Source organism: Vigna angularis, chromosome 3 (assembly GCF_016808095.1).
Source record: "Vigna angularis cultivar LongXiaoDou No.4 chromosome 3, ASM1680809v1, whole genome shotgun sequence".
In the NCBI taxonomy this organism is placed as follows: domain Eukaryota; kingdom Viridiplantae; phylum Streptophyta; class Magnoliopsida; order Fabales; family Fabaceae; genus Vigna; species Vigna angularis.
This window is the reverse complement of record NC_068972.1, coordinates 30893611-30918775: the sequence shown is the minus strand read 5'-3', so window position 1 is coordinate 30918775 and position 25165 is coordinate 30893611. Positions and strand designations below refer to the sequence as shown.

The 25165-nt window shown below is 37.0% G+C and overlaps 1 protein-coding gene and 1 non-coding gene across 3 annotated transcripts; both read right to left on the bottom strand.

The window, feature by feature from the left end:
• Window positions 1–196: 196 nt before the first annotated feature.
• Window positions 197–269, bottom strand: TRNAR-UCU (transfer RNA arginine (anticodon UCU)). The gene has a single exon. It is a non-coding gene; the product is annotated as a tRNA-Arg (tRNA).
• An 864-nt stretch (window positions 270–1133) lies between these two features.
• On the bottom strand, window positions 1134–13663 carry LOC108325828 (pyruvate kinase 1, cytosolic). Of its 2 annotated transcripts, XM_017558909.2 has the most exons (16): window positions 13274–13663; window positions 13098–13194; window positions 12860–12957; window positions 12359–12514; window positions 11899–11976; window positions 11484–11615; window positions 10670–10750; window positions 10472–10543; window positions 10260–10349; window positions 9524–9668; window positions 9023–9111; window positions 3084–3179; window positions 2886–2953; window positions 2396–2495; window positions 1860–1919; window positions 1134–1575 (listed from the first exon to the last, which is right to left on the bottom strand). In XM_017558909.2, the coding sequence occupies exons 1-16, from the start codon at window positions 13340–13342 to the stop codon at window positions 1423–1425; spliced, it is 1584 nt and encodes a 527-aa protein (XP_017414398.1). In that variant the 5' UTR covers window positions 13343–13663; the 3' UTR covers window positions 1134–1422. The 2 variants fall into 2 exon arrangements, with proteins under 2 accessions (XP_017414398.1, XP_052730068.1); XM_052874108.1 differs by lacking the exon at window positions 3084–3179.
• Window positions 13664–25165: the final 11502 nt, after the last annotated feature.

Below are 25165 nucleotides of genomic sequence, written 5' to 3'. Positions count from 1 at the left end.
CGTAATTTGGTATGGAATATTTTTGTTTTAAACCATGTTTAACATAATACATCACTTCCTCCTTCAAGCTTTTGACCCGGGATCAATGGTCACTACATTTTTATAATAAAAACAAAATAATATATCGATTGAGTTTCATGTGATGATCTGAAAACGATATAATCATAAAACGATTTCCCATAAAAATGAATTAAGTCACGCCCGGTGGGACTCGAACCCACAATCGCCTGATTAGAAGTCAGGCGCCTTATCCATTAGGCCACAGGCGCTTTACATTCAATTTGTAACAATGTTATTATAAATCTATTTTTAAGTTGCTTAATTCAACACAAATGAATTATAAACATTTGTAAATGTTGATGTGCCACTTTTGTTCGTTTTGTTTTCTACTTTGCAGCACTGAAAAAAATTACTACCCATTGTACAAACTTTTCCACTGTTATTTGACTCAGCTAGCCTAAGTCACGAAACAATTGTGTAATCGACAACAATCTTTCTTTAAAGTGTTTTAATAAGAAACTAACTCAAACTTAACTAGTACCAATTGTTGAATCAAACATTTACTTCTAAATTAAAAGTTATAGTTAATAGTTGAAATTTAACCCTTTTTAATTAAAAGTGCAATAATCTAACACAATTCAATTCACCTTACTTCCTTGATAAGACAATTAATTAATGTTACTTATAACATTTTCCTTAACAATTGTGATTCAACATCCCTAATTTCCGGATGATAATTGTACAACCCGCAACAAAATATCACTTATTGAAATTTACTGCTTTAAAACATTATAGATATTGAATTTCTCAAAGTGAGCCTAATGATTTGAGCAGAGCAGATTTGGCATCATACTTCCGTTAATTCTATAAAATAAACGTTGCCATGAATAATTTGTTTGTATAAATTCTGTTAACAAGAGAACTAAGATCAAATCAACTACGGTTATACTACTAATTCACTGAACTTTCCTCCAAATAGTTAAACGATACTTACCAAACCTTAATGAATCATGGCAGTTTAGGCACTTTCATTAGTAAAAGTCAGTTTAATACACACTGTTAATTAAATACTCTTGCTCATATGACCACAAAGACAAGACAAAAAAAAAATAAGGTCATAAACAATTGGTGTCTGAAATAACAAGCTATTAGCATCTCATTTGTTTGGTAATCCGATTCAATGATCACATTTTCGAGCTGTGTTCTAGTATGAATAATACTAAACCCAAAAATTGGCATCAAGGGTAAATTCCCTTGATTTTATGTTTTACAGCCAGCAATAATTTGCATCCAAAATTCGTTTCATCAAAATCAAGCAGAGATAAACCTCTACTTGTGGCAGAATGACCTGCATCTTTGAAAAACTAGGAAAAGATGTACTACAAATAAATAACACTAATTCTGATGTTGGTTGAATGCTCCTTAATCTTCAAGCTCAATAATCTTAACCACAGATGCATCACCAAGTTTCTGGCAAACAACTACCCGGTCGTGTGACTTTATTACTCCCAATGCTTTTCCATGATCAAGGGCAACCTTAAGTATAGATTCATTTGTTGCACTTGTTGACTCAGCCTGAAAGCATAGAGTATGTGATTAATGGGGTGCATGTTAAGATGCAGAACATTACATGTTTATACATATCAGTGCAACTATAGCACAAAGAATATCATTAATACAAAAGTCCCATGTGGTGTGAAGATTATTGTAGAAAATAATAAAACATTGGACTAAGTACAGTTACCATGATATTGATTCAGCATCTAATGTCTACCCCAAAAGAACAATCACAACATAACAATGCCTATGAATTCAATAGGAAACCATAAATGAGGAGAAATCCCACAACAAAAACTTACTGGATGTCGAGGATCTGCTAGCATAGGAAAGAGACCCCTCACAATAAGTGATTGTCTTGCCTGTGTCACAAAATCGAATAAGTTTGGTAAACAAAGTAAGAAAATGTAAGCAAAATGCGTTCTGGTGAATAAAACTTTCTAGTAAATGGGAATAGGAGTGCTTATATCCAAGTGTAAAGTAATAACTTCCAATGACCAATACAATAAATGCGTGTATGTATTTACTTTACACAGAATAAAACAATAATGATATGCTGAGAATACTTAACAATAATTTAAACTATATTATGATAAATGTTATTTGAAAAATATTCAGTTGCCTCAGACATAAACCTTACCAAGAACAAAGTTGGCAGTTGAACTCGGAAATGACAATAAAAACAACAGAATAAATTGTTCTTTAGATATAAAAGAAAAAAAAAACACAGCACAATTTAATTAGCAATTGTTGACAACCCAGTTACTCAAACGTTCACATTCAACCTAATAACAGTCAGATAATTAATAAAAAAAAAGCAGCAAAATAAAAAATCAACCTCAAAAGCTCCGCTAAAGCTCCACCGTAGCTGATTCGTCTTTAGTCGAGGTATCACAACAGATAGAACTGGCATCGTTGGCCTATATTTAGCAATTAATCTGACAGGTACATATAACAATTTAGATAGACAGTTTTATGGATAAAGGTTAAATGAAAATGAAAGCCAGAAAGAAATGATACAGACATTATTAAAGGATAGTGTTAAGATAAACCGAGAAGAGAAATTAGTTAAGATAGTTAGAATATTCATGAGTTAGAAGGGGGGAGGAGGTGAATTTTGCAGACTGAGCATTACAGTGCTTCCCTAATTCTTGTTCTTTTAATTCTATTCAATAAAATGTTTTCATTTCTCTCTTTTCAATTATTGGTTCCTAACAGATAGTTTGTTAACCAAGTCTAATCCAATTCAGAGCAACTGGTTTCTTTTTCCAAAATACTAAATATGAAGACATCAATATCTAGTTACTCCAAAGAAATTGAGAAAGTACCTCGCAGCCCTTCCAGATGAAGTAAAACAAATAATAATAGATGCCTTCACTTTAATTGCCGCTCGTACCTAACAAGTAAAGATTAGCATGTAAGAATCTAGTTTCAAAAAATCAAATCAAATCAAATCAACTACCTCGTAAAAAAAGTAAATGAACAAGCTATTATTAAAGAAATGAGACATAAGCAAATGTAACTACCGCAGAGGATGCAATAGATTCCAGGTGGGACATGGGTTCTCCAACATATTTGACAGTCTTCTTAAAATAAAGGTCTTGATTGAAAACTTTCTCAGCCTACAAGGACATGAAATAGGAGGTAGAATTCAGCCAAAATTGAGACATTTCAAATAGAAGAGCATTTGGTATGGCATTTCATATGCTTCTAAGGAATTCCCAACAATGGATTTGCAAAATAAATGCCACATTGAGTTGGACAGCAAAAGATAGAAAAGAAAATGGAAATTACAAGTATAACTAGAAAGATCTACCCTCAAAGGGTCAACACTTCTCAACAGTTTCCCTTTACAACTGAGCTCATGCAACAACAATATAAAACAGAATGGCACTCTCCTCTACCTCTCCTATTTAAGCTTTATTCCTGTCCTTCCACCCTCTATCTAACTATTGATATTTGAAAATCTTTAACAGACTGATAGGATGATGAGGGTGTATGTTAGGAGAAAGAAGAGTATGTGAGTAGTTAGTTGCATTAGCTGGCCTAACTGTCTGACAGTTAGGAAGGGGGAACAATGATGATTGTATAAATAGTTAAAGGGAATAAGGGGAGGGACTTTTGGACTGTTAGTAGTTTCTAAAACAGGATTTGGTTATCCTTGTTGGGGAAGGTTAAGCTTCCATTGTTCTTCCTATTCTTGCATTCTTTCTTGAAAGTCAATAATATCAGAGGTTATACACACTCTCTGTACTGTTTCCGAGAGTGGTTGAGTGAGAGATAGGATTTCTTTAACAAGAAACCTATCAATTTGGTCCGACCTGCCGGATCCAAATTTTGCGAGAAGTAAACGAAGATGGAGAACGATACCGTTGTGAGACTGGAGGCAATTGAGATCACGATGGAGGGAATGAAGGCTGAGTCAGCGGCTGTACGACGAGACTTGCAGCAAATTATGAGGGTCTTAGGTACGCGCGTTAATCCACCGGAGGGGAGTTCCGATGACAGTTCGGTGAACGACAACAGACACCAAGTCGTGCGGGAAAATGAGAATGGGGGAAATGGAAACAGAGGCGAGGAACAAAAGCTGTGGCGGAAAAGGATTGAATTGCCGACATTCGATGGAGACGAGCCTTTGAGTTGGCTCAATAGAGCGGAAAGGTTTTTCGACATTCAGAAGGTGATGAGCGATGAAGACAAAGTGGAAATCGCGTATGTGAGTATGGAGGGAAGCGCAGCGTACTGGTTTACGTTCTGGAAAGAGAAAGCAAGAAATCGCTCCTGGGACGGTTTGAAGGCCGCGATGATCAACCGGTTCGGTGGGGGATTTAGAGGAACGGTGTTCGAGAGGTTGGCGTCGTTGAGACAGGAGGGCACGGTGGAGGAATTTGTGCGCAACTTTGAGGTATTGACGGGACAGACGAGGGGCATACCGGAGGAGCAAGTACTCGGATATTTCCTCGCCGGACTGCGGGAGGACATAAAGGGGCAGGTTCGAATCCAGAACCCGCCGGATTTAACGGAGGCAATGAGGGTCGCTCGGGACGTGGAGGATGCGATGGTGAGAGCGCAAGGGGGGTTTGCGAGTGGGTTCAGAATGAATTCCGCAGGCATGCGATCATCGGGAGGAGTGATACGAACAGACCCGATTCGTAATCCGGCGAACCAAGGAGGCCGAGTGGAGACGGCGGGAAATGCGAGAAGAGATGGGGGTATCGCGAACGCGAATACGAGACTGAATATTGCTGGTGGGAACGATAACCGTGGAAGAATGGTGAGAAACCTACCGTATCCGGAGTTTCTCAAGAGAAGCAAGGAAGGCCGTTGCTTCCGGTGCGGTGGCCCATTCGCGCCCGGCCATCGTTGTGATGAGAAGAGTTTGAGGGTATTAGTGTTGGCGGAAGACGAAGAGGAGGAAGAGGGGGAAGAACCCGAAACCCAAGGAGAGACGCTCTTGGAGTTATCGGCCTGTTCTGCGGAAGGGCTAACGTCGGCCAAAACGCTGAAATTGACTGGGATGATCGGAGAAAAGAGGGTGGTGGTGCTGATAGACAGCGGCGCCAGTCACAACTACATAGGCCGGAAGCTGACGGAGGAATTAGCATTGAAGGTGACAGACACCCCGGCGTACTGCGTGAGTTTGGGTGATGGCCATCGGAGAATGACGCGGGGCCGGTGTGAGAAGGTGACGGTGAAGCTGGAGGAAGTCGATGTGGAGGAAGATTTTTACGTCTTTGAGCTGGGGGGTGTAGATGTAATTTTGGGAGTTGCATGGCTGGCCAAACTAGGAGAAGTAAGCACCAATTGGGGAAAAATGACTATGGTCTACAAAGTGGGGGACAAGAAGATATGTATAAGGGGTGATCCATCATTATCGCGACAGGTGGTGAATGCCCGGAGCTTGTTTAAACTAGTGGAAGCTGACTCAGGGGCTGTGGTTTGGAATCTGTGCAAAGTGGAGGAGGAAAACTGCAGTGAGTGGGATAATGATGTGACGGAAGAGCAGAAAAGGCAATTACAGGAGGTGCTGCAGGCGCACTATCCCGTTTTTCGTGAATTTCAGGGGCTGCCTCCAAACCGAAACAGAGAGCACCGCATCCAACTAAAAGAGGGCGTAGACCCCATAAATGTGAGACCATATCGCTACCCTCACCTCATGAAGGGGGAGATTGAGAAGCAGGTGGAAGATATGCTGAAGGCGGGCATCATTCGTCCAAGCACGAGCCCATTCTCTAGTCCGGTGATCTTGGTGAAGAAGAAGGATGGGAGTTGGAGGTTCTGTGTAGATTACCGGGCCCTAAATAAAGCTACTGTCCCCGATAAGTTTCCTATCCCTGTGATAGAAGAATTGCTAGATGAGCTGACCGGTGCACGTTACTTTTCGAAAATTGATTTAAAATCTGGATATCACCAGATTAGAATGGAGGAAGGAGATGTGCCCAAGACTGCTTTTCGTACTCACCTCGGCCATTTCGAGTTCCTTGTTATGCCATTTGGGCTCACTAATGCCCCTGCTACGTTCCAGAGTACGATGAATGAGCTATTGCGGAAGTATCTTAGGAAATGGGTGTTAGTTTTTTTTGACGATATCCTTGTTTACAGTTCCACATGGGAAGACCACTTGGTGCATCTAGACGGAGTGCTACGGTTGCTAGAGGAGAATGGATGGGTGGCCAACCATAAGAAATGTGAGTTTGGAAGAAGGAGGATCCAATATTTAGGCCATCAAATCTCAGAACAGGGGGTGGAGATGGATGGTGATAAGACGAAAGCCGTGGTGGAATGGGGAGAGCCGAGGAGCTTGAAGGCATTAAGGGGCTTCTTGGGGTTAACGGGTTACTATAGAAGATTCGTGGCTGGATATGGAAAATTGGCCAGACCGTTGACGGAGCTATTGAAGAAAGGTAAGTTTGACTGGTCCGAGCAAGCAAAACAAGCGATGGATATGTTGAAGGCTGCGATAACCTCAGCTCCCGTGTTAGCTTTGCCAAACTTTGAACAAGAGTTTCACATCGAGTGTGATGCCTCTGGAGGTGGGGTGGGAGCTGTGTTGACCCAGAATAAGAGACCGATAGTTTTTTTTAGCAAGGCTTTGTCTACGGGTTCTCTAAGTAAGTCCATTTATGAGAAAGAATTAATGGCTCTCGTTTTGGCCATTCAACACTGGAGACCTTACTTGGTGGGGCGGAAATTTACCGTGCACACTGACCAGCGCAGCTTGAAATACTTGATGGAACAGAGAATTACCACTCAAAGTCAGCAAAACTGGTTGGCAAAATTAATGGGATATGACTTTGAGATCGTGTATAAAAAGGGAAGTACCAATAGGGCTGCTGATGCCCTTTCGAGGAGAGATGAAGGAGGGATGGAGGAAGGGGAATTACAGTTCATTTCCAGGCCCTTCTGGCAGGATTTTAATGACATCCTGCGAGAGGTGGAGGAGGACGTGACATTGCAGAAAGTGATTGCTGATCTCAAACAGGATTCAAACTCTCATGGAGCTTACACTTTAGAAAATGAAAGATTGCATTACAAAGGCCGGATGGTGATATCGTCCAGTTCAGTTTGGATACCAAAGTTACTTGATGAATTCCATGTAACCAAAACTGGGGGGCACTCGGGAGTTTACCGTACATATAGGAGGATAGCCCAATCTTTGTATTGGGCGGGGATGAAGAAGACAATCACTGAATTTGTGGCGAGTTGTGCAGTATGCCAGCAGCATAAGTACTTGGCAGCAAATCCTCAAGGGCTGTTGCAACCCCTACCCATTCCACAAGCTGTTTGGGAGGAAATCAGCTTGGATTTCATAGTAAGATTACCTAAATCCCAAGGGTATGATGCCATTATGGTAGTGGTGGACAGGTTGAGTAAATACGCGCATTTTATGGCATTGAAACACCCATATTCTGCTAAAACCATAGCTGATGTGTTCACCAAAGAGATCATCAGGCTACATGGGATTCCGGTTTCGATGGTGAGTGATAGAGATCCCTTATTTTTGAGTATTTTCTGGAAGGAATTATTCAAGAGGCAGGGAACACAGCTCAAAATGAGCACGGCGTATCATCCAGAGACGGATGGGCAAACTGAGGTGGTTAACCGCATTGTTGAAGGATATTTGCGATGCTTTTGCTCTGAACAACCAAAGAGTTGGTATGCTATGCTTCCTTGGGCTGAGTTTTGGTATAACACGAGCTATCAAGGAGCTGCAAGATGTACGCCGTTTGAAGTTGTATATGGGAGAGCCCCTCCCTCATTTAGCCGGTTCATTCCGGGGGAAACACCAGTGGAGGCGGTGGCACAGGATTTGATGACAAGGGATGAAGCCCTCAAACAGTTAAAGTATCACTTGAATCGGGCTCAGGACTTAATGAAGCAGCAAGCAGATAAGAAGAGGAGGGAGATAGATATAAAAGTGGGAGATTGGGTGTACTTGAAGATTAGACCACACCGTCAATCTTCAATGCCAACTAGACTACACCCAAAACTTTCGGCACGTTATTTTGGGCCCTACAAGGTGCTACAGCAGGTGGGGAGTGTAGCTTTTCGATTGGAGTTACCTGAATCTGCCAGGATTCATTCAGTGTTCCATGTGGCGCAGTTAAAGAAAGCGGTGGGGGACCATGGGATTGAAAAGATGTTGCCAGAGGAGTTGCAAGCTGACGGTCCTGCTTTTTGGCCAGCAAGAATTTTGGAGCGTAGGCAAATTCAAAAAGAAGATGAAGTATGTCACCAAGTTCTGGTAGAATGGCAGACAGGGGGAAAAGAAGGAGCAACTTGGGAAGATCGAGCCACCATCCAGGAACAGTTTCCAGAATTTAACCTTGAGGACAAGGTTATGGATGGAGGGGGGGGTAATGATAGGATGATGAGGGTGTATGTTAGGAGAAAGAAGAGTATGTGAGTAGTTAGTTGCATTAGCTGGCCTAACTGTCTGACAGTTAGGAAGGGGGAACAATGATGATTGTATAAATAGTTAAAGGGAATAAGGGGAGGGACTTTTGGACTGTTAGTAGTTTCTAAAACAGGATTTGGTTATCCTTGTTGGGGAAGGTTAAGCTTCCATTGTTCTTCCTATTCTTGCATTCTTTCTTGAAAGTCAATAATATCAGAGGTTATACACACTCTCTGTACTGTTTCCGAGAGTGGTTGAGTGAGAGATAGGATTTCTTTAACAAGAAACCTATCACAGACAGAATAACATACTTTTCTTGCTTTAATTCAAGAATTGATACAAAAGCATCTTAAAACTTGAATGGACTCAGATCCCCACTCTTCCTAAACCTTCCCCCAAATACATCTTAGACAGTGGTAGGAATCAATCACTATCAGTTTACAAGAAAGCTATCAACCCAAATTAGGATTCACAAAAGTAAGAGGTCCAACATATGGAGAAAGTATTTTGGCTTCAAACAAATCTAATGAATTGAAAAAAAATTAATGAGATATGAAATGAACTTACCTCTGAACAAATTCTGCCAACAGTAGAAATAGTCTCAACAGGGTACAATCCACGTAAAGTCTCAGCACCCAGAAGTATAGCATCACTTCCTGTAAATTTGTAGACAGTTTAATGAAGAAACACATGACGTCGTTCTAACTTAGACAGAGTGGACAAACACTGATAAAAGAAACAACACATCAAGTAGTTCGAACTAAACACGGTGGACAAGCACTGATTAAAGAAACAATCATTCATAAAGGGGATGGGGATGCGATCTTGTCAAATACTTGCAGATGTTATCAATTAAGAAGCAAACCAATATTACCATACAGCTTCAAGAGCTAGATTAGAATTACTGGAGAAAAATGGCATCACTATAATTTGAAAACCAACTAAATATATAAGAAAAGAGAAATATGTCCCGACTGTCTTTGATGAATGATGAATAATGATCATGTATCTAAACAGCTTGCTACTACTGGTTACTAACCTAACAAGTGGCATTATATGAAAACTTACCATCTAAAACGGCATTGGCAACATCAGTGGCTTCAGCACGAGTTGGTCTCAAGTTGTCAGTCATGCTATCCACAACACGTGTAAGCACAGCAGGCTTCCCAGCCATATTACACTTGTAAAGAGCAGATTTTTGAAATAAAAACACCTACAAAAGAAAATGGAAAGTAATTAATAAAGATATCTATGCAAAAGTCAGTCTTAGAACTATTCAGCATCCACTTAATGGGGACAGTAACAAAGATATAATTGTCTTAACATAGGCAGCAATTCATTAAGCTGATTCAGCTAAAACATAATACATTTTCCTCACAGCATGCTCATATTAAATTTTAAAGTTCCAAGGTTGAATCTAGATTCCAGAATAATTTTGCAAATACCAAGTATTAGAATCAAGTAGTAAAGACTGAAGAAAATATGAAAGTGAAATTGTATTTCTCACTCTCAAAATGAGAGGGAGTACATTCAGATAAACTCTGAGAATAATCTCGTGCAAGCTAATACAAGGTGCTCGATAAGCATATACAACAGAAATAATACCTAGCCTAACTAAACGACAATGAGAAGGGTTCTCTTTCATAGAGACTATAGTATTATTGTACAACCACCAAAAAAAAGACATATAGTTGCAGAGACCATATCTCTAACACAGAATTAGTCCAACCAAAACTAATCTTATTTTGATATGATACTGCACGGCAACAAAAACTACAAAACAAGCTTTTAAAAGGAAATCTACCTTCTCTGGTGGAAGATCAATACCCAAATTTCCACGGGAAAGGATAATTCCATCAGCTTCTTGTAAAATCTCATCAAAATGAGTCAATCCCTAAGAAACAAGATAGATGCAGATGTTCATATATAAATAAATTCGCATAGCCAATAATAGTATAACTTCATGAAAAAAAAAAAAATTCTCACAGTACATTGCTAAGATATATGCAAACTCACCTCAACATTTTCAATCTTTGCAAATATTTGAGTCTGACTGATATCACCTAACTTTGAAAGGAATTCACGTGCCTGCATTACAGACATATAAAAGTTCGTTAACAGAAAGCCTAAAAATAAAAGATCAAATTCAAATACCAAAAGTGAATTTGACTTTGAGATGACAGATCAAAGTAAAGGATTTTGAACTCAAATTACCTGGCGAACATCTTCAGCGTGTCGAGTATACGACAATGACAGAAAATCAATTTTGTTTTTAACTCCCCAGGTGCTTATAACCTGAAAACAAAACAAACAGAGTAAACAAAAATAATCCCAAAACTTGTAAAACTTGGGTATGGCTCCACAATGTCTAGTCTCCATGTCCGACATGTGTCTAAGATTGACATGCATACAACACCCATACGACACACATCAAATTTAAAAAACATTTTTGTGGCTCCGACGCAGTTCAATACAACATGAATGAGGGAAAACACAGTGACCTCTTTAAGAAGTTATAACGTAAGAAACTTAAGGTGTAGGCTTCTGTTTCTTCTTTGAAAAACAAACAGTTTATTTCCTATTTACATTTTATGTTTCCTCTTCTGTATTTAAATTTGTCTTTGGATGAATCTAACTTAGAGGGTGCCTTTTTCAATGATGGTGATCCGCAAGGGGTGAAATGTCTTAAACGAATTAGATCCTCTTTTCACTTTTTGAATTTTAGATGGATGGACTGGATCTGTTTTTGTATTAGGAAAAAATGTGTTCAGATTGGTATATTTGACTAACCTTTTTATAGATGATTTTGAATATAATATTATCAATTAAATTATTCATAATAATGTTCAATATATATATATATATATATATATATATAAAATATTATATTATTGAAGTCACAATGTCTGGTGTCTTTGTCCGTGCTTCATAGAGCAAAACTAAGGAAACCCATTTCCTAGGCCAAGAAACACTGCATGCACAGTGAAAGGTAAATCACTCAAGCATGCTAATCAAAATCATAACTTACCTCCTTGTCTTTCTCAGTGAGAGTGGGCAAATCAATATGAATTTGAGAGCCATGCAAAGTGAACAGTGACCCAGCCAACGTAGCCGAATTCTTTATAATGCAAACAACATCTTGCCCTTTGACTTCAGATACCTGAAGAATCCATCATACATATAGAAGGTTGAATATTCCCTTTCATGCTTAAGGTCACACTTAGATTAAAAACATATCAATTCTGTAAATTGCAATTACAAGAAATGACATTATGGCCTAAAATAAACGTCTCATGCACATTTTACAATATATAATACAAACTCATAACACAAATGAAAAGGACCAATGTAAATCATTTGAATAGATACTGGAGAACATTGAAGTAACAATAACAAGGGACCTATTGGAATAAATTTTGCATCTGGGTTCAATAATATTTTACCTCTAGCCATACAGAAGTAGTTTCACTTCCTGTGAACAAGTATTGACCAATAAAAATGGTGTCTCCCTTCTTCACAGCCTATCAAAAATAAGAATAAAGATCAACATTGTACGCCAACACAAAAACATAGGTCTGAAAGAAGCATTCGTCCAACAAGACTTTCACAAAATAAGGCAAGACACAAATGATAATTCAAGCAGTCACAAAAAGAAAATTTACAAGTAGGAATCAAGAAAAACAGAGTTAACTATTACTAAGATTTAGGCAAGAAGAGCCAAATTAAATAGTTAAAATTTATAGCCAATTCAAGCAGAAAAAAAGAAACTGATTCAAAGCCTGAACTGCATATGCCGTAAAATTGTAAAAAGTTAATTACAATAAACCATTTAAGTTAATTCCGTGGAAACAGTGCACGTGAAAAAGTCGCATCATATAACGACAACAAACAATATCAACGTACCTTAGCCAGCCCATCAAAATTGATTGGCAGTATTTCAGAAGAAGCTTCTTGTCCGGCATCAGGAGTTAGAACAACCTGACCATTTGCCTCAAGAGAGATAGCTTTCTCACTTTTGTTAACAACTTGCATTTCTGCACCCACTGTGTCCAGCATAACCTGTAAAAATCAAATATCAAACTCTCATAAACATAATTCTAACAGAAATGGAAAGAAAAAAAATACAAGAACATAGAAACCAAAGATTCCTGAAGCAGTTACTAAAAAGTTCCACTGCACCAAGACAAATCAGACAGTAAACATACCAAAAAGTAGGTTTCAGTTTCTATTCTTTTATCCAAAGCAACCAACTCACGAAAGGGAAAAAAAAAAGGAAAAACCGAATTGTTGGCATAGCCATCTTTCAGCTACATTTCTCCCATGAAACAAACAGAACCCTCCGCTCTATAGCCCCAAGGTAACAAAAACCACTACAAGAAACAACAGAGAAGGAAGAAAACTCACAGCACAGAGCTTCTTTGTAGTCTTGATAGCAACCTTCAAATTTTCCAAAGTCTCCTGATGATACTCAGGGTCATGCCACGAGAAGTCAAATCGAGCCACTACACCCAACAACAATAAATATAATACCATCAACAAAAAAACCTACACACAACCCTCCACCAGTTCTTCCGCAAAAACCCCATACCTCCACAATCTGAGAAAAGAAAAATAAAAAGGGAAAAGGTGTGATATAACATACCAGACATCCCAGCTTTGAGACAATTAGAAATAGTTTCAACGGATCTAGATTTAGGACCCAGAGTCCCAACAATCTTTGTCATTGCGGGGAAAAAACTCTGCCAAAGAAACAACCTTTTTATAATATTCATAAAATAGATCCATTGATTGAAAAGAAAACGGCGAAGAAAAACTAACAGGCTTGGATGGCTCAAGGAGGGAGACCATCCTAATGGGTTCCTCGAGAAGCAAGTGACTAGAAGGCATGTTTGAAGATCGATCGACGAGCACTACTTCAGCCGCAACAAAACCTTGAGAAAACCAAAACGCAAGGAACACGGTTCGAGGATTGAATAGTAGCGTTGGTTTTCCCTGGAAGACCAAACCAAACCAAACCAAAAGGCAAACCTAACCAAAAAGGTAAACACAAACGGTGTTGTAGGAGTGAATGAATAATTTGGAAGAATATGCTTTAGGCTTTGTTTTCTCTTCAAAATATATAGTTCTCTCTCTTTCCTGGTTTGTTCAATTTTCAACTCTGGGAGTTGTGTTGTGTGTGTGCAAATGTTTTTGTTTTATTTTGTTTCGTTTTTGATATATTTCACAGTGCATGGTAAAAAAAAATGAGAAAAAATGACACGTGGCAAGCCAGCTGTCAGATGGGGCCCACTCCTTTCGAGAACTCGTAACGAAAAGTAGTACAATGACTACGGTCTTATGTTGCTGTTTTTCTAATTTGTTTGTTTTGTGTTGCAAATGGTGTGGATTGAGAGCATAATAGGTGAAAACCATGGTTAGTGGGTGAGGCACGTGATGCTGAGGTTGCGTTAGTGTGAGGGCACGTGACATGGTGGTGGCGTAGGTGTTAGGTGACGCCACTGCAGCGGCGTGGAACGCATGGTGGTGTAGCGTGCGAGGTGAGGTGGTTTTTCAATTAGGTAATTGACATTGACCTAATTGTTTCCGTTATTGATGAATTATGTTTGTTTTCAGTGATTATTTCTCATTTTGTGATTCGATTGAAAAGTTTTAAATTTAATTAATAAATATTTATATAAAATGATGAAATATAAAATTCTATTCATAAAAGTATAAGGAAAATCAATTAATAAACGAAAATTATTTAAATATAAAAGACATTGTTCTTCCAAAACCTAAAAGTATATATGTCGACTTAAAACGCACAAAAGTAAAAGTAAAACAAGTTAAAGTTATTCATCAATTAGGTATTTAAATATAATATAATATGTCACATCGTTTTTGTACTTTCTTCGTTGGTAGTAATGTATTATGCACTTGTTTATGGTAGCAATGATATTCTTTTGACTTCATTCCGTTGATCTTTATGCTAAATAGTACTTTTTTATTTATTGAACTTATAATACTTTATTCAACTTTTATTTTCTGCACGAAAGAATTATTATTTTTAAATTAAATGTTTCAATTGTTGATAAATTTTAAATAATTGTAAAAAATAAAATATTATTATTATTATTATTTTTATCATATTCAATTGTTTTCATATTTTAGAACGAAGACTTAAGTCATTTTAAATATTTTTTTTTTCTTTCATTCTCTGATATTTAAAGACAAAATTGTGATGGAATTTCACGATCCAAAAGAGACACTACATCATATGATAATTGATCCTAACGATGTTATTAGAAAAACTTTGGATCAAAATATTGATGTTCACCATAGGTCCAAGTAAACCTCCCTTTCAACACCAATGGATTCAATTTTGACCATCAAAGCATTCAAACCATCACTAAGATCTTGTCACTTATTCGTAGATTCACGCTCAAGATCTCGCTTCCTCCACAATGAACGAGAGCACGACAAACACATACATTGTAGCCTATGTCGAGATGTAGAATCAACGAGTGAGAGGTAGTTGATTTGCTCGACACAAATCCCAAATAGCTTAGAGCAAATAAACTCAATAAAGGCATCATAACTCTCGTCGGGATGAGAGTCGGTAGAGTCTCAATAATATACCAAACATCTTGACAAACGAGTAAAGCTACAATGTTGTAAACTATACTAGCAAGCATAACAATGACAATTGAATTTATCTACATGTTGAAAAATTGCTAAAGTAGCAAGTAACGCACCATCTTGAGAGTAATGGGAGTGTTGAAATCTAGTAAAGTTTGTCGGAGCATATGTTGCAAAACCAAGAGACTTGGAGGACACCTTTATTCGACTCTTTTGAATGGGGTGATGAGTACTAAGTTTTGAGCTCTTTCCAAGATGGGTGACTCCTAATGTTTATTTAATCAGATATAAAACCTCCAAGTGAGGCACTGAGTTGCTTTACACAATGATAAAGGACTATCTCCCAAACATAAATGAGAAGAACTTAAGGAAGATCATTTGCAATTCAAAGATCGAAATACGTCCCCTTAAATCTTATAATGTTCCATGAAGAAGGAAACTTAAAGAACATGAAAATCATGAGCACAATTGAAGAATAATTTAGGAAATTACATAAATTATAATTTTATTTTGATTTTTCAGAATGTTAAGTTTGTTGGGCAAGTATGCGACTATAATTTTCATCTTCTATTATTTTTATGTGTTTTCGGCTCTAGGCATTATTTTAGGATTTCTAGGTTTCTTTAAACATTTGTGCCTATATATAGGGATATCAAATACATATGTAGACACTTTTGAGTCATATTATATGCATTTTCATTATTTGAGAGTGGATTATCTTGGTTCTTGGATTAGAATTCTGATTCTTATCAAAGATTAACATCTTTGTGATGAATCTTCACCTAACTTATCAATATGTTAGATTGTGACATCTCTATCTCTGTCTAATTCTGCTTTTTGCTCTAATTTATTTTTATTGCCTCTTGAGGATTTAAATTCATAAAATATCATACTCTTTCCTGGACAAGATGGTATCATCTGGTATCTAAAGTAATGTTTTGATTTGAATATCTTGTTTTATCTTTTTTTCTGTCATATTAAAAAAGCTAATATTTATCCAATTCTGTTGAGTTTTTAATTTTTCTTACTTTTTGTGTTCTTTCTTTTAATTTGTGTATTTCTACATTTGATTCGTGGAAATTATTTGTTATTTTTTGTGTTTTTTTGTTAATTGTAGTCTTTTTTAACTGTTTATCTTGATCTTATACGAGTTTTGGTGTATGAAGAACAATCTTTGTTTATATGTTGAACTACCAAATTAAAAAAAAATAGTGGATCCAAGTAAAAAATAAACAAATATATATTGAAAATAAAGTAAGAATCTAAGAGTAAAAAAAAATTGTAGAGTTCAAAACAAATTATTGTGTTGCATTATTGTTTATGATTGTTAATATATTAAATTATATTCGACCAATTTTTTAGAGTCTTTGTGTTGTCTCATTTAACTCTTTTTTGTAGTCATATAATTTTCTAATTTTATTACTTTTTGTCTTTTTAAAAAATTCCTCGAAGTTTTGTCTACAATTTTATATTTTCTTTGATCTCTTGAGTCAAGATTTAAATCTCATAACGTTTTTTACATTGTTTGTTCATTTTTTGCATAAGTTAGAGTTTGTTTTCAAGGCTAAAGGAAAATTGAGTGGTAAAAAGCAAGATATACATTCAACAAAAAGCTTATAAGTGTGAAACCCGAGTGAAACACTTAAACGAGTGGTGATGATCTAAATATATATTTTTCATTTTGTTTCCTAACCTTTTGCAAGATTTATTAGTAATTAACAATAGAGACATCATTATGGAAGTTGTGTGTTCGTGAGGCCTTGGTGAAGAATATCAATGTCGTGGAGTCCAAATTTTTTAAGTTAAATGGTTAAATTTTAGTATTAAAAGGAAGCACAAGGATGACAAAAATGTCTTTCCAAGGGTTAAATCAAGTGTTGTAAGATGTTTCAAATGTGAAGATTATGGGCATGAAACTCATGAATGTCCTGATTAGAATGTAAGTCCCATGACTACTAATGACAACCTCAAGAACTACATTCTACATTTGAAATATGAGGAAGAAAGGACTTTGCAAAAGTTAGATGGGTTGAAAAGAAAACAAAGAGCGAAAGCTAACGAGAGCATAAGAAAGGGAAGCAAAAGAAATAAGAGAAAAAAAAAGAAAGAAAAGAGAGAAAAAGAAGTAAAAGAAGTATAGGAGAACAAAAAGAGAGAAAAGGAAAAAGAAAGAAAAGAGCATCCTAATTTTTCATTTAAAGTACTAATTCATCTCGTTTTGTTGATTAAGGAATAATTGTTTATCAAGAACCAATGGCACCAACAATAGAGAGAAGAAAGAATGATATTACCTAGGAAATTTTTATTCATCAATGAGCAACGACAACAAGAATGAAGTGAAGAAATGATGACAGAAAAGACAAATACAAGCTTGGAATTCAACGAATTTGTGTTTGATAATTTGTTAGTTTGTTTGTTAATTACTTTGAAAAGTCAAATTTTTTTTTTTTCGACACAAACTTAGAAATAGTTGAACATGAGTTAGTTTGTTTATCCATTCTCAACCAATCTATGGGCAAGGGAAGTTTGAAAATATATGCACATGAGTTAGCTTGTTTGAAAACTTATAGTTTGAGTGTTTATTTGGGCAATATTTTTTTACTTTCTTTAAACATTGCATCTTTAATTTAAAAATGTTTAATGATTTGTGCATATGAGTATTTGACCCTATAGGCAGGCCTCCAAAATTTTTTATGAAAAGAGATTGGCCTCTTCTAGGATCCAAATCTCATTTAGTAGAATTTCTATTTTGATTATTTTAGATATGTGTCTTTGATTTATGTTTATGTTTGTACGTAATATCTTTTAGAATTCAGGTTGAATTATCTTCAAATAAGGGAGAATGATAAGGAATCTTCAAGTAATACGAATTTGAGGACAAATTCTTTTCAAGAAGGAGGGTATGATAGATGACTATCTCTCAAACATATATGAGAAGAACTCGAGGAATATCATTTGCAATTCAAAGGATCTATGACAAGGTTAAAGATCAAAACACGTACCTTTGAATTTTATAATGTTCCGTGAAGGAGGAAACTTAAAGAACACGAAGATCATGAGCACAATTGAAGAATAATTTAGGAAATTAAATAAACTGTAATTTATTTTAATTTTACAGAATGTTGAGTTTTTTTTGGGCAAGTCTGCGGTTACAATTTTCGTTTTCAGTTATTTTTATGTGTTTTGGGCTTCTGCCATTATCAAAGATTAACATATTTGTGACAAATTTTTAGTTGACTTATCAATATAGATTGTGACATCCCTATCTTTGTCTAATTTTGTGTTCTTCTTTAATTTATTTTTCTTGCACCTCTTGAAGATTCAAATTCAAAAATAACCCATATTATTTCCTGGACAGGATCGTATTATCCAAGGAAATGAAGTTCCTAACAGATGATCACTCGACCATCATCACAAGTAGACCCAAAAGAAGTAAGAATCTATTATGCAATGAGTCTGAAAGCGACCCTACCTACCAAGTCGGTAGGCACAAACATTTCACTCTGAATGCTAACAGTGGAGCAGTTCGCCCGCTGTAGATAAATAGTGCAACCATGGTAACACTATCGACCTTGATCCTAGGTTGGAGTTATCAAGTGATGGACGACCTTCATTTAATTAACCAATGCAAAGTTGCCTCTTAGGGAAAAGCGAACATGTTCACCGGGTGTCTAGTTGACATGCTAAGTATTGATTTCGATTTTCTATGCCACCATTTATCCATCCTACCACATGCCAAAACCATGGCCGAAAAAAAGGAGGCTCGGAGTAGAGCATCGAGCAACTATCAATAAAGAAGTAATAACCTTCCTTATGACTGATTTCATAGGAGTAAAGCGCCAAATAATTGTTAAATAGAAGTAACAACCCTCGTATGAGATGTTGAGCTTCATTTATGTGTACTCTTTGAAGAATGCGGGTGCAACCTATCAACACTTAATGGACATGGTGTTTTTTGACCTCGTCGGAAAGATAATGGAGATCTATGAATCTGCTCTTATACCTGACATACCTATAAGGTGTCTTCGATAAGGTACACTACCATAATATGATTTTAAATCTAGAAAAATCTTTTTATGATGTAGGTGGTGGCAAATTCATGGTTTTCATGATAACTCGAAAAAACATAGAGGCTAACCTAGACAAGTGTGAGCCAACTCATCATAAAGCACTAACTCTCTTCAATTGAGTGTCCTTCAGAGAATGGGCAGGTTGAGACTGCAAGAATGCACCCTTTAAATGAATAAAAACCTTTATGTTCAAGTGCCCAAGGATAAAAGAAGCTCGGTGTGCAGTGCTAAATATAACAGAAACTTAACCTTCCAATACCTAAGTACAAGAGTAACTCGACGTCCCGATACTCGGGTACAAAAGCATCTCGGTGACAAGAGAAACTAGGCATTCTAGTACCCGAGTACAAGAGAAGCTCAACGTGTCAATGTCGAGTATAAGATGAACTCAACTCTTCAATACCCACGTACGAGAGCTAGGTGATCTAGTGCCCAAGCACGAGAACAATTTAGCATTCCAATGACCGAATGTAGGAGCAACTCGGCGTTCTAGAATGGGAGAAATTTAAGATTCCAATACATGAGTACAAGATGAATTTAGTGAGTACAGTATCAATTCGTCGGTACAGTGTTTGAGTACAACAACAAGCTCAGCTTTCCTATGACCAAGTACAACAAAAACTCGACTTTCTAGTGTTCGAGTATAAGAATAACTTGGCGTTCTAGTGCTCGACTATAATAACATTACAATTAGGCTTTGCAATACCCAATTCCAAGAAAGAACAATGCAAAAAGCAGATCTAGTATGGAAAAAGTTCAACTATAAAGCAAAAAGAAAGCTTGCACACAACCGAGACGAATCATATTTTATGAGTGAATCATATTTCATTATGGATCCCTCCGTAATAGAGCCTACAAGGTAGAAGAACTTAATGAAAAGTTAATCATTTAGATCACCTCAAGACAAACATCAATAGGATAAACATAAGGACAAACGTTCATTGATAGAATGCCTAAGACAACACAAAGACAAACGTCCAAGAGATAAACAAAAATTTTATTCTTAAAACCTTTACTTGGGATATTTTTTTGTTTAATTATTCGTTTCTTCCTCTTTATGCTAACAATGACTGTTGACTAGTGGTACCATAACTACGATTACACACTGCATAACTATGCAGAAATAACTATAAAGAAAGGAAGGTAGAATAAAGAAATTTGAAAGATGAAAAAACTTGTGAGAGTAAAAAAGACAATGAGCAACAAGGGTTTCCTGCCCTAGATTCCTCTTGTGAATGTACAAGGGCAAACATCCACTACTAAAAACCATGCTTCAGAAACACATAAAGCCAACAAATGTGAACCATAATCCCTCAAAAGATATATATGAGTTACTAGACGGTAACTTAAAGACCACATAGGTGACAACGATAAAATACCACGAAGGTGGCAACAATAAAAGTCTACAAAAGGTGGCAATGAGAAAAAACCATCGAGGTAGCAATGAGAAAATACCATGGAGGTGGCAATGAGAAAAAGATCACGAACATGGCATTTAAGCCCTCAAACGAGGCATCGAGTTACTATATTGTAAACACGAGAAGAAAAACCATGAACGTGACACTTAAGCCCTCAAATGAGACACCAAGTTACTAGATTGTAACATGAGAAAAAAAGACCACGAATGTGGCACTCAAGCCCTCGAGCGAGCCATAGAGTTACTAGATTGTAACATGAAAAAAAGACCACGAACGTGGCACTCAAGCCCTCAAACAAGACACCGAGTTACTAGATTGTAACATGATAAAAAGAGTACAAGTGTGACACGCAAGCCCTCAAACGAGGCACTGAGTTACTAGATTATAACATAAGACCACAAACATGGTACTTAAGCCCTCAAACGAGGTGTTGAGTTACTAGATTGTAACATGAAAGACCACAAAATGGTACTCAAGATCTCGAATGAGGCACCCAATTACTAAATTGTAACATGAGAAAAAAACCATGGAGGTGGTACTCAAGCTTTTGCACGAGGTACCCAAATTATTAGATTGTAACATGAATAAAAATCGACAAAGGTGACACTCAAACTACTTAAATAACAAACTTTTATATAAAAGACCTTCATACAAGGCAAGACACCAACAAAATAGAGGAGATACCGAGCTAAAACAAATAACTCAAAGCACTAAACTAAGCACAAAAAAGCTTGACATTACAGCGCTTGAGCATAAAATGTAAATTGGCGTACCAATGTCAAGTTCAATGGAACTCTTCGTTCTAGTACTCGAGTACAAAAACAAATCGGAATCCCAAAGCTCAAACACAACAAGTAATCCAGCGACCAAGCACTTGAATAACTCGAGTCGAGTATAGAAACAAAAAAAATGCTCGGCATGAAGATATCTAGCACAAGAGTAACTTTGCAACCCAGTACCCAAATATAGAGATAACTCGCCATAACAATACCCGAGTACATGAGTTACCTAACATAGCTAGAACAATCTTAATCTATGATACAAAAGAGGATGCAAAGGATCCGTAAAAAAACCGGGAGAGGAAAAAGAAGAAAGAAAACTGCACTTCTTATATTAAATAGGAAAATGAGGAATTACAAGAAGCGATACATCGAGAGGAAAAGACAACAGAAGAATGTACAAAAAACATGAAAAGACAACAGAATAATGTACAAAAAACTGGAAAGTTCGACATGCTCTAGCAATAAAGGAAAACCGCGGCTAGCTTGGCATACTTAGGAAATAGAAGAGAAACTCAACAAGCTTGAGTAGCATAGGAAAAACCCCAACAAACTCGAAAAAAGATGTTCAAGGAAGCCTCTCTTTAGACCATTAGCATAGGTCGTCAGACCGCCAGTCCTTATGGTTGAAAACACAAGAAAACATTAGAGGGAGGGTGAATAATGCTTTTAAAACTTTTCGCAAATGACGTATGATAGTTTTTCAAATGATTGATAAACAAAAGGTACTTTCAGAAGATGGTGTTTAAAAAGAGCTTTAAGAAAATGTTTGAAAAAGTAAAATAGTAAAACACTAATTTTATACTAGTTCATTCAACTTGAGCTACGTCTAGTTTTCTATTAAAAACTCTTAAGGGGTTCCACTAATCTTTAAGAATATTACACGAGTTTTACCTCTCCAAGTTTACAAAGAGTATTCTCACCACTCCTGGTTTACCTATTCAACACAATTAGTCCGAGTTTAACCATTCTTGGTTTACAAGTATTATAACCACTTTTTATTCAACCCTTGACAACACATCTAAACTATTTAATTGAACTTAGCTAAACACTAAGTGTTTTAATTTTCTTAAGAACGTAAACCACAAACAATGTTAAGAGCAAATACATATTGATAACTCTCAAAGAAAGGACAGAACCAATAGAAAGAAAGATGAGATATTGTTAAGGTTTATCTGTTTTAGAAACTAGTTAGCTTCAGACGATATATAAGCACAATAAGTTTGTTTAAGCGTTCATTAGGGATGGCATAAAAACTCGTACTCGTGGGTAGCAAGTAACAGGTACCCGCAGGTAGCAGGTATTTTAATACCTGCTTGTTAACGGGTCGGGTTCGGGTATCACACTATCCGTATCCGTGGATACCCGCTACCCGTCTAGAAAATGAAATTACAATTTTATCTTCGTCCTTTAAATTATTTTCTAAGTAGCTGTTGTATCTTGTCTCTACCGTCAAACCCTAAATCTCAATTTTTTTCTCCTACACTCTTCTTTCATTCATATTGCCGTCATAGAAGTAGAGAAAAAAATGAAGTTCAATCCTAGGGTTTCCTCTAGTCATTGTCACAGATCTAGTCGTCTACCATTTTCAAACCCTAAATCGCGATCACAAGCAGCACCAACCAGTCATCTTTGTCGTGTAAATCTCGCGAGTTCGTCATCTTTTTCTCGCACAACTTGCAACCAGAGATTCCATAACAAAATTGCAAACTTAATTGCGCCTATCAATCACGACTCTAGGGAACCAAAAACGCAACTTGTGTCACTGCCACCTCTTTCGAAGGAGTCATCATTAGAGCGTTGCTGCGGAAGAGAAGAGGTGAAACCCTATCATTACGAGAGAACCTCCAACGTGGGAAATAAATTCCAGCAGCCACCGCGAAGCATCCTTGCCCTGGTCCAATTTGCAACGCAAGCTCTCTGCATTCTGGAACCCTAAGTTTTTGGGTGAGAATGAGGGCTGCCACGTGACATCCTTCCCCTACTTTTGAACCGCAGCAGATGGGGAGGAAAAGGACCACTACTTTGAACTTGAGGAAGAAACCCTAAAGAAGGGTTTGGGCTTGGCCCATTTTCAAGAAAAAAAATAATAAAAAAAAGGTGATTTGAACTTTTTATTACCAATGAGGAGCATTGGTGTCTTGAAGATAATGATTTTGATGATGCTACAAAGTGAAGAATATGAAGACCCTTGTTGTCTTAAGTTTAAAAGCACTCATGTATGTTGGTCCGTGAGGAAAAGGAACAAGAGCCCAGATAAAAACCGAACAATATACAACAGTTGAAGACCGAACGGTGTTGAAACACAAGCCGAACACAGTTAAAGGCCGAACTGCGTATAGCAGATGAAAGCCAAACACAATTGAAGGCTGAGTAAAGCTAAAAGGCTGAACGACATATAACAGTTGAAAGCCGAACAAAACAGATAAACACAATACATGTACAAGACCGAACAGTGACTAACAGATGATGACCGAGATCGAGCAGTTAGCACCAAACGCTGAAAGTTGTGAGGAACCAAGCCGAACGGTAGGAGGTGATATGGGGTCGAGCCGAACAACGGAAGACGGTGAGGAACCAAGCCGAACGGTAGAAGGCGATGAGGGCTCGAGCTGAACGGTGGAAGAAGATGAAGAACTAGAGCCGACCGGTTGAAGAGTTAAATATCCTAACTGTTCCAAGTCTCGCATATAATCAATTATCACTTACAATAATCTTATTATAATGTGTCTTTTTAGTTTCTGACCTTGCACGAACCTTTGGCTAAAAATAGTGTTTTCCACAGCTCTTAGAAAGTAACTTTTCATTTGAGAGTATTAGAGCTGTGTGCTTAAGGGAAGCTCTCTGTGAGTGAAAAGGGAATGTATGCCATTTGAGAATACAATGCGTCTGAGGAAGTTCTCAAGTGATAGTTCTTGCTCTTGTCAAGCCTTGTGAATAGGAGAAGCTCGCACTTTGTGTGTCAAAGGTCGGAGAGGTTCTCTTCAAGTTGGCAGAGCTGTTGCTTCCGATTCGTTTGTCGAAGGAAGTCTCTTCTGGTTCATTTGTCGAAGGAAGGTCTTGTTGTTCTAAATTTTCGTTCACTTTTATTGTAATTGTTGTTAACACTTCGGCAAGTGTACCGAATCATATCAAGTAATAATAAATGGTAAGACCAAGTATCGTTTCCCTAGAGATTCGCATCCTAGACATTCATGTGCTTTCTTGATTAATTAAGACTTGTAAACAAAATCATGGTGTTTATAATGCAGAAAATAAATATGAATGCAAGTGTTGATCAATTGACTTGAAGAATGCACAGGTGATTGATATAAAATGTGGAATGATTATGTTGTTGGGGTTTCCGACTTATCCTATACACTCTTATGTATTTATGAATTTATCTTCTTCATTAATGTTAATGTCACTTTCTAATTTACCTTAAACCCGATGTCTCGGTGAATAAAGCCTACTCTTAATTACTAGTTCACAATGTCTTATATCCCCAACAATTAATTATGCATTACATTCGCACAGAAGCTTAAAGGTAACCAACCCTCCTATCCCTATGTCTAGGTAATATTGCTTTTGGGAGAATTTCCCCACTTCTAGATTTTCCCATATGTGTCCATATTGACAAAATCAATAATCATGCAATTGAATGAGTTAAACAAAGCATGCATAGAGCGTAGAGGAAAAACCCTAACAATTAATGAAGTAAAGCATTTATAATATAAATCAATTCAATACATGAGAGTTTCAAAGGATTACATCGTTTCCCCAACAACAATGGAGGTTTAGTTCACCATAGACATGATGAATCTAGATGAAAATATGGAAAAGAAT

Bases quoted from the DNA above. Each gene is read 5' to 3' on its own strand.
- LOC108325828 (XM_017558909.2), bottom strand. From the start codon at position 13,342: ATGCCTTCTAGTCACTTGCTTCTCGAGGAACCCATTAGGATGGTCTCC. The intron at 2,496-2,885 runs GTACTTTCTCAA...TGTACCTGTCAG, and splicing joins TCATCTGGAAGGGCTGCGAG to ATTAATTGCTAAATATAGGC. The intron at 1,576-1,859 runs GTAAGTTTTTGT...CTATGCTTTCAG, and splicing joins TAGCAGATCCTCGACATCCA to GCTGAGTCAACAAGTGCAAC.